At 37.9% G+C, this 12,964-nt stretch overlaps 1 protein-coding gene across 1 annotated transcript; it reads left to right on the top strand.

Annotated features, from left to right (window-relative positions):
- The first annotated feature begins 838 nt into the window (after positions 1-838).
- LOC124864708 (fascin-2-like) lies at positions 839-10,845 on the top strand. The gene is made up of 5 exons (XM_047359586.1): positions 839-1,890; positions 5,316-5,472; positions 5,671-5,792; positions 5,902-6,069; positions 9,336-10,845. The coding sequence occupies exons 1-5, from the start codon at positions 1,068-1,070 to the stop codon at positions 9,539-9,541; spliced, it is 1,476 nt and encodes a 491-aa protein (XP_047215542.1). The 5' UTR covers positions 839-1,067; the 3' UTR covers positions 9,542-10,845.
- Positions 10,846-12,964: the final 2,119 nt, after the last annotated feature.

The following is a 12,964-nucleotide window of genomic DNA, read 5'->3' as shown; positions in this document are numbered from 1 at the left end:
TTACCCAACTGGCAGAATAAAAGGCCAGGATTTGGAAAGATTAGAAAGAACAAGAGTGAGAATGAAAGAAGGTGAACATGAAGAAAAGGCAAATGAATGCACATTCAAATCTGCACTATTCAAATTATTACTTGCTAAACTCATTGACTTCACATTTAATTTAAATATTTCCAAGAACTTGAAGCAAATGTGACACTCCTGCCTGGAGCTCTTGTGGAGCAGTAAACTAGAAACTCCTGGTGTAGTAACTTTCACATGGCATTTAGACGCTTCTAAATCATTCATCCACGTAAAAATAATTCAGGTTTGGTTCTCTTTGAAAGAGCTACACTACGGATACAGTTTTAATTTCTACACCAGCACTTAAACACAGATAAAAGCAATGTGTTTATACCGACAACATTTCCTTCAAATAAACAGAAATATAGGTTAACATCTCTTGAAGCATGAAATGCATGTAGAGTGCAAGAAAAAGCCCCTTTACTCTGGAGACATTCTGCATTAAGACTAGCAGATCAAAGTGAGGATTATCCTTGCTCTGGATAGCCTGGCCATAGGATGTCGACCTCACTATGGGAGAGATTCAACTGAAAAACAGTTGAACAATAAGTGTGTCAGACAGCTAAAAGATGGGGGAGGAGTGGAAGAAAAAACAAAATAGGTGACAAAAAGAAAAAGATGTAAAAGTAGGGACAGAAGGCAGCTGTACTGTTTCCATAGTGAAGGTGAGTGAGATGGGAGTCCTTGGGTTGGTGCACTGGAAGGTGACGTCAGCAGCTTGTTGGATTGAGGTGCTGTGTCCTGCTGATTTTAATCCTAACTCATTAAGGAACTGAGAGCAAGTACCTGAGCAAGCTCTCAGGGAAAACAGAGAAAGTGACTTGTGAAGGAACTCTGAATAAGTTGTCAAAAGGAGAAAAGTGGAGTTACTACACAGCATAAGAAACAAAGGAAGGAAGAAATCAGGCATTTTGATTTTCAGTCTCATGACTTCTTTTATTTGTCCGCATTTTCCTTGTTTTTCCTTAACCTCTCGCTTGCAGTGTTAACGTGTGACCTGTTCAAGCATGTCCACCAACGGGATTAACAAGGCTCTAAAGCTGCAGTTTGGTCTGATTAACTATGAGAACCGCTACCTGACCGCTGAGGCTTTTGGCTTCAAGGTGAATGCCTCAGGCATCAGCCTGAAGAAGAAACAAATCTGGACTTTAGAACAGGATGAGCAAGATGGTCAAGTTGTGTTCCTCCGAAGCCACTTAGGACGCTACCTTGCTTCTGACAAAGCTGGAAAAATCATATGTGGGGCAGAGAAGCCTGAGCCTGAGTGTCGTTTCCTTATAGTGCCCCAGTCTGATGGTCGCTGGGCACTGCAATCAGAACCTTACCAGCGTTACTTTGGAGGGTCAGCAGACTATCTGTCCTGCTTCGCCCAAACCATTGGGGAACAAGAGCTATGGGCTGTTCATCTGGCTTTACACCCACAGGCAAGCCTGCTCAGTGTGGCACGGAAGCGATATGCCCATCTGTCTGCCTCCGAAGGAGAGATCTCAGTAGACAGCAATATTCCCTGGGGGGTGGACTCTCTGGTCACCTTGGTATACCTGGATGGAAAATACAGTCTGAAGACCTGCGACAGCCGCTTTCTCAGCAACGATGGCAAACTTGTGAAGGAGAACTCCAACACAACCAGCTTCACGCTGGAACTGAAGTCCGGGAAGCTGGCCTTTAAGGACTGCGATGGGAAATATCTTGCCCCGGTGGGCCCAACAGGAACCCTGCGATCTGGCCGATGTTCCAAGCCCGGAAAAGATGAGCTCTTTGATTTGGAGGAGAGTCATCCACAAGTAGTCTTTCAAGCTGCCAATAAAAGATTTGTTTCAGTCAAGCAAGGTAATGAACCCCTGATGAAGTCTAGGAAAAGCTTTCGCTTTTATGCAATCATAACTCAGTTTATGTAATACCAACAAACAAGATGCTTTCAAAAAATTGTTTCATGCAGAACAATAATTTAAATCAAATTAGTGTTAACCTTTCAAAGAGTTCAGATTGTGAAAAGTCTAGAAAGTTTAAAATTAAGTTTGACACAGAATCAGTCGCTTTGAAAGAAATTTGGACAAGTGAAAATGATCAAAAGCTAAACTTTTGAGAGTGAAACTATAGAAAGTCCTACTAGTATAAACAATATATAATAATACTACTAATAATATCAATCATGGGTGATCATTTCAACAGAGTATATTAATATTGTTCTAATTTTCTAGTGGCTGTTGAAACTGAGCTGTTGAGACTTGCTTATTGTGCAAAAAAATGTCCATTAGTCATGTTTTGAAATCCTTAGATGTTAAAAATAGCGGCTATTTAAAGATTGTGATAATTAATTTTTTTATATTTGCCAATTATTATGTGTTATATGATATGTTCTGGGTTGTCTCCCTGCTTTCTTTTTATTGAACTTTAGATTAAAATTTTAAGAAGAAGTACATTGTCTAGAAGCCTGGCATGACAGAGGAAAGTTTTGCTGCTAGACAAATGTAGCTTGTTTATAATTTCAAGTATCATACTGATTACAGTTTTATGGTTGGCTGACTAAAAGAAAGATAATTTATAGTTGCAGCAATCAAACATCAAAACAACTTTATCTGCTAGCAATAATCTAACTTGGCATTTTGTAAATGTTGGATCTAGAGTGTTGGTAGCCATACTGTGGAGGTCACTGTGGTAATGGGCTTTGTCATTTTCACTGTGTCTCCCTTGAAGATTAAGGGGTGTGCAAATGACTCCAAGACCGATCTGAGCAACAGGGGTGTCAGTTACTAGCATAGGCTCTAAGTCTTGTAGCCACTAGCTTTTTTCAATCAGTCAATCAATCAGTTCAATTCAATTCAGTTTATATATATAGCCACAATTCACAACACATGTCGTCTCAAGGTAAAGTTCTTGAAACAATGTATCTAAAGACTGCCAACACATTAAAAATAAGTGATGACAGATATACTCAAGGTGTTACCAGGCAAATCACTTGCATGGGTTTCTAGCCTGCATGATGGAATCTACTCATTATTTTGTAAGGTGAAAAGAAAAAGCAACTACTGTTCTTTCTTCAGTTGCAGCTTCCAAACCTTTAGGATTCAATTAAAGCATCAACCTCTATGAATGTTTAAAGAAACAGTTTCACTTTGGTATTTATAAACTAGCCCAACAATACATATGCACCAAAGGGAATTTGTAGACTAACCTTCTAGTGCAGGCAGTACTATGCTTGTGAATTAAATTTTGCCACAAAAACTAACAGGGGAACAGTTCAGCAAACTGCCACACAGTCTTCATTAAACGGGACAAAAACCTCAATTTTCAACTGAAGTATTTGGCCTTGTGGCAGTTCAGTGTTTTGTAAGGAACAAGGCACTGAAAGCTGCTTAGTGGGCCCCACAGTGCAGATTTGCATTTCGCCACTCAGGGAATTACAGCATGCGACTGAACAGGAAGGGGTGGAGGGGATGACTGAGGGGGATTAGCGTTGTAACGGGATTAAGAGAAAGGTTGAAGGATATATCTGTGGTACCTAATTTATACTAGAGCAGACACAGTTCAATTACAGGCTATGTGTCTGCACATTCACAAGACCTGACACACCCCAGCAGCTAGCACGATTCTGCATGTAGATTAGGCAGGCAACAGCAGGTTGGCCGCAAGTGAAGCATTTGTGCTTAAAAAAATGGTAGTAACTGAATGGAAAGATGGGTGCAAATGAGATTTAGCTTTCTTGCACAATTTGTTTTGCATACCAAACATATCATGAATTGATCACATGAAAGAGTTATAATTCACAAAACAATGCAAAGGTAATGCACGGCTCGCTATTGGTTAATATTCGTTCCTTCCTAATGATTCTTTGTCTACAATTTGCAATTAGAAACAGGTTCTTATAATGTTCTACTGCTTAAAAAGAAAAGGCAAAAGTATTCAAACATCAAAATAGGGCCACAAAAAAATCCACTTTCCAAAATTAACCTCATGTGTCTTTTTATAACACAAAAACAATGTTTACTTATAAGCTCTTCCATCAAACAGGCATTAAAGTTTCATACTTATCTTGTGTAACATTTTATACTTTTGCAGAAATGTAAAATAACATAGAATATTATTAGACAGCATACAATTACTGTATGTACTTCCTGAATGAGCCTCTTATTTTCAAATATTCGAGGTAAGGGTCATAATTAGAACTTTACACCACTAGATGTCACCAAACTGCACGTAATTGACCTGTGAGATATTTTTTAAAACACTTTAAAGAAGGAATGCTAATGCTGACTACAACTAAAACATAAAGTGGGATAAAAAGGGGACTGATGTTTTGCTGGAATTCAAGGAAGCTTTTTATATAAACTAGTCAAGCCTAGATCCCCCAGTTCTTGTTGAAAGACAAACATGGATGGAGATGAACAGGGAGAAGTAGGATGTGAGGATTCGACAGGTGTAACTAGCAGGGGTTTATGCATGGTCTTTTTTTCCACAAAATATCAACTATTTCACAATTTTCCTAAGATTAATTCAAAAACTCCCAATATTTTTATTTAAATCCAAGCAAATCACCTGGGGAATTTCAAAATATAAAGTCATACTGGGGGACAAGATCTGAATATAAATTAAGGTCCAGAACAAAACATCTTCCCATCAGCTCTGACCTGCTATGCTGTCCCTCTAGGGTCCAGGGAAAGCATCCCCACAGCACAATGCTGCCACCACCATGGTGTTCAAATAGCCATTTGGCCTACCTTATGACCTGAAACGCAACATTTTACGTTTTTTTGTTTTTAAAAAGTATTGTAAAATATTTTTAAATAAAGCTGATCTCATAATAAAATCTCATTTGCAAAAAACAGTAGGCAGTACAGTGCCTTCTTTAGTCTGTCGCTAATATTTTCCTTCCAAGCAGTTGAACTGTATTGTAACTTGGTGCACTTGGTTGTTTAATGGTTCCAACATATTATTGAAATTTGATTGGATAATTTACTGGGGCACAGACTATATAGTGCATGTGCACCAGTTTAGGCCTAGGATACCTACAAACTAAAAGTAATGCTAAACCTTGGGGAATCATAATATAATTTGTGCTATCATGCCTAAATTCTTTAAGAAGATTAAAAAGAGCCCTATCACCTCAAACATTTAATGAGTTAGCATAAATATTAAACCTGGCATTACTGGAAATCAGGAAGAGATGCAAATGGCATTCATAATGATGATGTGCTTGTAATACTCTCCTGAAAAAGCTAAATTATCATGGGTGTCTTCTTCTCCTTTGTTGTCAGGAGTTAGTATTTCAGCCAATCAGGATGTGGAGACTGACATGGAGACTTTCCAGATGGAGATAGATACGGAAAGCAAAAAGTCAATGTTCAGGACCAATGGAGGGTCCTACTGGACTTTAGTGACTCACGGAGAGATCCAGTCCACTGCCACAGAGGTGTAAGTAGATATTAAAGCTTTTAACTACTTGAGAATGTTGCTGCACCAGTTAACGTATTGCATCTACATTCCACCCCAAACAATTTGTGCAAAACTATTGGTCAACTGGACTTTATTCTTAGGTAATCTGTTACACAGTTTAATTTAACCTTTATTTAACACATTTTCCATCAATCTCACGTGTGCTTTTTCTTCCAGAGAGGTCAAAACAATGTTTGACATTGAGTGGCGAGGACACAGGGTGGCACTCAAGGCGAGTAATGGAAAGTATGTGTGCACAAAGAAAAATGGGCAGCTCTCAGCGGTCAGTGATACAGTGGGTAAGTGCTTTCAGTCTACTCACTTGAGATTTCATATTGTGTTTGTCTGAAATACTCACCATAAGCAGTCAACACGCACAAGACGAACATTTTATATTATTCATTACAGGTGATGATGAATTACTTCTGATGAAACTCATCAATCGCCCAATGCTGATCCTTCAAGGAGAGAATGGCTTTGTGTGTCACCACAAGAACTCCAACACTCTTGACGCCAATCGATCGGTCTACGACATCTTCTCATTGCTGTTCAATAATGGCGCCTATCACATTAAAAGTTAGTGTTTTAATGATATGCATATCACACTGATATTCTTCTTAATAAACTTTTAAGGTGATGGTATAAGATGAGAACAACTTTAACCTTAAATCAAAACCTCACTGTGCAAATTGTGATTATTTTAGCCAGAAAAAATACAACCAAACTCTAAAGTAGCAAATGGAATGACAAACCTTATCAGTTACTTGCATGATGACATTTTCTATGAGCTAATCAAACTCTTACATTATTAGGAACATTGTATCCACTATTCTCACTTTTTCTTCACTTGATAGAGGTTTGTTGATATCTTTTCCCACTCAGCATTTTGAAGTTCCACCACAGCCGTTCATTTGGGTTGAGGTCTGGACTTTGATTGGGTCATTAATTCCCTTTGCTTTTTTGACCCATCTGTTACAGATTTGTTGCAGTGCTTGGGATCATTTTCCTGCTGTCATGTTGGTCTGGTATGAGACCCTCGTGCAGGTAACAATTATGGACATCGAAGAGAAGTTTGAACTGTTTCTGGATATAAGTAAATAAACGAATGGTTCTTCCTGGTTCAGAGGAGAAATCTAGGATGGTGCTGTTTTCTCGCGTTTGGAGTGGGCCAATCTTGAACTGCTTTGCTTTAATCTCAGGATCTGTCTTCACTGGTGCACCCTCAGCCAAGAAAAATATGGATCATATGAGAAATTTGCACTTTTCGATGTGGGTTTTAAACAGTTTTCCACTCATCGCCTTCTCAGGTGTGGACAAGATGGTATGCATTATAGAGATGCAGTTTGAAAGAAAAACCCCGCCCCTAGAGGAAAAGATAAAAGGTGAATTAGGCCTGTGCTGAGGGACTCACTGATGCACTTTCCCATAGTTTCTTGTTGTTGAAATATTGTATAATCGACAAGATGAAAAGTAGCACCAGGACGGAGGTCTATCACACAATCATAGACTGATGTAGTGGGAAAAAGAGAGCCAGGTCCTTACAGAATACCCACTGAAAGTCATGGTATTCGTAAGGAATGCTGGAGAGATCAGTAGAAGAAGTGGTCTTCGCTCGATCAGAGGGAACAGAATAGCTGATAACAGACGGGTGGATAAGCAGCAGGAGCTCCATGACTCCATTTGTGTAGACAAGGAAGTGACGTGAGACTTTAGACTTGTACACCTGCTTTCATGGCAACATTTCACATTAACAGAGATATTGGCTTTTCCCTTGGAGCCTCTGGTGATGGTTGGTCTACTTGATGTGGTGTCTTTTGTTTGGGAGCCTGGACCACATCCTAGTGTGGCGGGTTCCTTGTTGGCGGCCTATGGATCTCAGGGGTATGTAATGCCGGCTGAGGGCCATGGGGATTAAGCTGGCCTCTGGTAGGAATCCCTTTCTTTTGAGCCCACTGGGGCTCGCTCACCAGGTGGGATGTCACAGTGCCCACCCTCCCTCCCTCCTGCCTCTGTGTTGCATGTATGGCTGCTCTGAGTGTTGCGAGGTTTCTGCCCTTCTCACCATTCATACAAATCTGCACCTGCAGGTATAAATTCACACACACATCTAAACGCACGCTACAATGAGGTGAGAGTGGAAGTGAATTAATCAGGGAATTAGGAACATCTGTGGAAGAAGGCAAACAGGCAGACTGAGGAAAGATGAATAAATAACACAAAGGCAGCTGAACTAAGCAAATAAACTATAAAACAAGAGAAAAACGACTAAGACTTACTATCTTAGATCCACAATATCTAAGATAAATAAATTCAAATGCTCAAAGAACAGAATACAAGAATAAACTGAGAAACTATACACAAAAGAATAAACTAATATCCAACATCCTTCTACCGATAATGAACTGAATATGGCAGACGTTTAAAACAATAATAAAGAACTCAGACGTGAGCAAAACACAAACACAAATGAAAACCAAAGTCCAAACACCCATGGATCATAACACAGGAATGTATTTCATCAATGTGCCCTGCGTACTTTGATGTCAGATGGAGTTGTGATTTAATTAAATCAACCACAAAATTAGGATAACATAATTACATGTAATTTATGCCAAGCAAGACTGCCCTGGATCATATAGGCAACCAGCTTTTCCTTGTGGTATGCCTGAAATGTCAAAACAGCAAGTGAAAAAAAGGAAATAATGTGACATGACATCAAATCCATCTAATTATTTAGTGGAGGAGAAAAAATCAGTACTAAGAAAAAGATACTTTTTATTATCACTGTTGCTGCACACATTGGCACTCTTTAAAAAATTACAATAAAATAAATGTGACTGGTGCATTTTTTCAACTTTCTAATGTAGTTTTCAAAGTTGTTCAGAGCATCCGGGAACTGCTAATTATTAATTTCTCCTTGCGGTTATGCCCCAATGTGACCACTCTTTAAAATAGGAAAGAGAAGAGGACCTGACATCAAGGAAGTTACTCAAGTGTTGATCTTAATAAGGAAATAGCTATAAAAATAGATACTCACCTAGTTTTCACCGCCAAAGCAATGATTAAAAAGTTTACAACAAACGGAAATGTGACAAACATGGACTAATATTGGTGTTAATTTCAGCACCACACACAGTGAAGCAGGTAAGGGAGGTGGCATCTGGGGTCACAGTCTCCATAGCCATGATTAGATGCAATCTACATGTTGTTTGTTTTAGGTGCCAGAGAAAAAGGTTTTTTATCATACTATCACAAACATAAATGTGTGTTGTTTGTTAATCTCTACTTGAACTTTTAATGAAACCACGTGCTTTGGTCAGATGAGACTAAGATTGGCCTTTTCTGCAGCAAACATTTCAGGAAGGTTTGGCGTCAAAGAAAGAAAGAATACAGGGAAATTAACCTCATTTAGCTGCTAGCATGATCATTTTTACCTCCTGTTAACATATGTGGATATACACTATATTGCCAAAGGTATTGGGTCACACCACCAAATCTATTGTTTCAGGAGTTCCAATATATTCCTCGGCTGCAGGTGTGTAATGTTTGGTGTGGTAAAACTTGACTGACCTCAACCTTCTTGAACATCTTTGGGATGAATTAGAGTAGAGGCAGCATGTCTGGTTTTCTCATCTAACTATGAACATAAGATGTTTACAGAATAGTTAAAGTTGCTATAGCTGGCAATGGTGGGTCCAGCAACAAACTGGACCTTGTAAAATTAAAATGGAATGTCATCAACGTTCATATGCAAGTGAAAGTATGCAGACAAATACTTTTGGCAATATAGAGTCTCTTTCTGTTTTTTGAACAACTTATTAGTTTTTTTTATTTTTACACAGGTGTGAATGGAAAGTTCTGGTACATCTCAAGCAGTGGCCTCGTCTGCTCAGATGGAGAAAAGGCAGAGGACTTTTTTCTTGAGTTTCCGGAACACGGACGTGTTGCTGTTAAGGGCTCCAATGGCAAGTACCTTCGCGGAGACCAAGGAGGCACACTCATGTGTGACGGTGCATCTGTTGATGCTGCTTCTCTTTGGGAATGCTGATCCATTCACACCTGGTCCAAAACAGACCTGTGTTTCAGGTGCAAGACCCACTTTTACCAAGTCAAATTATGTGGACTGACATCATAACTTGCCTATTTTTATACTAGGTATCCAATCCCATGTTCTTGATGTTTTGGGGTTTTTTTTTATTGGAAAGAAGTGAATACTTTAGAAAGCTGTGTGAGTCTTTATTTTTCTTGTGAATTTTAGATGTTTCGTCTTTGAAATGACAACAAATGCCAACATCAAATGAAACATGTCATTTTGAAATGTGTAATTTGATAAAAACAAGCTATAGATAAGTTACGGTACTTATTTTTCTGTCCATATTTATTTAATATGCAGATAAAAGTACCAACATTTCTTGTTCTCGGATGGTAGAGACAGAACAAGTATTTCTGTTCAATTCATGCAGCAAATTTACATCATTTCTCATTTAACTTTTCAGAAAACAGACACATGAATTCAAAAAAAGAAAAACTTTATTATTTGAATTGCTTCTGCCTTCCATACCGAAAACAATGGATATTTCAAAGGATACAAAAAATATAGACCAAACCTAAGGCAGAGAGGGAACAATTCTTATTAACCAAACACTTCATATGATAAACAAAAATATGATATGTAAAGTTTTGTTTATGTAAAGATTTGCTTATGTAGATGGGTGTATTTATCTGGTTTTATTTGTTTTGAGGTAATAACTAGTTTTCTTGCTTGCATTATTCTGAGAAGAACAGATTAGTTACTGAAGCAATGTTTGAGTGAAACAGCAAATGGATGCATCAGTGGTGCTTTGATTTGTCTAAATGGATCATTTACAGCTTACATAAAAGAGCAATAAAGAGTGAATAAAGTAGAGATGAAAGAAATTACATAAAGGAACTTAGCAGTGCTGTGTGCGTAAAGTACATTTACACATTACCAGCTATGCTCCAATAACAACATGCTGTATGTTTGAGGAAACAACATAGGACCAGAAAGATCATACAGACACATCAGAAACAAAGACAAAAACACAAAAGACCACACTTAAGACATTTTTATGTCCTGCTGAAAACTCAGAAATGCTTCTCTGGTCTTCTGCCTTAATCTACAATACATCCTCGATCGATGTGTACCAGTCCTTTTTTGTTGAAAGGTGTGTGGTAAAACAAGTACAAATAATGGTTTATGATGGTGGATATTTTTTATGAACCATTTCAAAATGGCTTAGGGAAGCATCAGAGAACCCTTTTAAACAGAAAAGGAAATACAACTTAAGAATTTGCCTCAACTAAGTTTGAAAATATCTATAATCTCTCTAGTTGCCCAGGACCAGGTGGGAGAATTGATTGATCACAGCCAAGACGAGTTTAAAAACTCTGCTTTATGTATCTTTAAAGATGTCTGATAACCATGCTCACAGAGCTAAGGGGTTACCAGCCCAAAACCATCCAAAAAATGTCAATCATTCTTATCTTCCCAGTACCTCAAACACCCCTGTTGAAAACATGATAAATAGCTTCCTGTTGACTCATGTCAGAAAAAGCCTTGTGTATTGGCTTAGAAAAAACTTAGCTTATTATTTGTTACTGAGGTCTAAATACATTTCAAGGCTTACAAACTAGAACTAGATGTGCAAACCACAGGACAACCTGAAACTGCACAAAATATTTGTCTGATTTCCCTTTTATAATGATGAATTCACAGTGGTTTTTCATGTGTGTAATCTCCAATTAATGAACATATTTTTGGGTTGCAAGCTCCAAATTGCTTGGTTAATCATGCAACCTGTATTAGCTCTACAGAAAATGTCTTGTCTCATATTAGTATGCATTTAGTATGTTCACAGATACTTGCTGTTTTATTATCTTTGCTTTCTAATATGATTTTCAAAATGTTGTTGACAATAAAACGTTGAAAAAACAATCTGAGACTCGTTAAACTAAATCAGAAAAATGGTTGATCAACAAGGTGTTCCAGCTTGGCAAGTTTCATTGAAGGACAGAAAAAACCTTAAACTCCTTCAATGCTGCAAAAATAAGATGATTTCAGATGATAGATTGCCAGGGTGTATTGAGATGTTCAAGATATTGTTTTATAACCCAACCGTGCTTTTAATTTTTTCCACAATTTGTTCTTAAACATTTGGGAGAGTTCCTTAGTTTTCATGACGCAGAGATTAGATTACAGACAAGCAAACTCTATTTACTAAAAATGCCACTTTTGAAGGCAATTGAAGAACGGAACAAAAATACTTCAGCTTTGCACAATTGTGATCTATTTTGTGTTGATTTATCACAAAAATCTTCAATAAAATAAGCTTTGAGGTTGTAACCTTACCTGAAATGTAAAGAAAGGTCAAAGGGTATGAATATTTTTGTATAGCATTGTATAGAATAATCTTCAAACAATTTAGAGTAAATCATTCTACATTGAGAAACAGCAATATAAGAGAAAAACATTTCAGACATTAGTCAGTCTACTAAGAAATATACATTCCAGCAATTTCACCCTAATGTCAGACTGCCTTGAGAAATTGCAGCCTGAGAGATTCATGGCAGACTCTACAGTCCTCAGTTTGCATGCTAAATCTTAAAGTTCATGACAGTTTAAAATTAGAGTAGACTAAATAAGTTTGGCTAATTTTGAAAGGGCTGAATGGGAACATATACAGTATTCTATTTAAAAAGTGTATTGCAGCTTGGCTTAGGTTCACAAAGCTCCACAAAGCTCCATATCTACATAGCACATGGGGTAGACACTGTGCTAAGTTTAGCAAAAACCAAAAAACATAAAAGTTCAACACCTCATACCAATTCTCAAGCACAGTAGTGGAGGGGTGATTATTTACGTTTCTTCTGTATTCACGTGACCCAGGCACCTGCAGTCAGAGTCAAACGTGCACTTCTCCGTATACCAAAGTATTTTAGAGCGAAATGTGAGATCGTCTGTCAGATAGCCAAACATTTGGTCAAACTGGATCATCAACATTATTTTGGTACTAATCCCAGCAACTATTGAATCAGAATTGATGCAAAAAACACAAAATCAAAGTGACCCAGTCAAAGCCCAGGCCTAAACCTAGTTAAAATGCTTTGGTGAAACCTTAATAGAGAACTGTGTGTAAACTGTTGTTCTGTAACATTCAATTAACTAAAGCAATACTGAAAGAAGAGCAGACTAAACCTTACCCACAATGTCATGACAGACTGATAAAGTAATACAGTAAAATAACTGTATCTGGTTATGGCTGCTAAAAGTGATTACACAAGCCACCAAACTGAATGAATTTGGTGTGCATAGTTTTTCCATGAATTTACAGGGGTTGGACAATGAAACTGAAACACCTGGTTTTAGACCACAATAATTTATTAGTATGGTGTAGGGCCTCCTTTTGCGGCCAATACAGCGTCAATTCGTCTTGGGAATGACATATACAAG

The sequence above is a fragment of the Girardinichthys multiradiatus genome, chromosome Y, assembly GCF_021462225.1.
Source record: "Girardinichthys multiradiatus isolate DD_20200921_A chromosome Y, DD_fGirMul_XY1, whole genome shotgun sequence".
In the NCBI taxonomy this organism is placed as follows: domain Eukaryota; kingdom Metazoa; phylum Chordata; class Actinopteri; order Cyprinodontiformes; family Goodeidae; genus Girardinichthys; species Girardinichthys multiradiatus.
The sequence above is the reverse complement of the archived record's forward strand: the minus strand, read 5'-3'. Positions and strand labels throughout refer to the sequence as shown.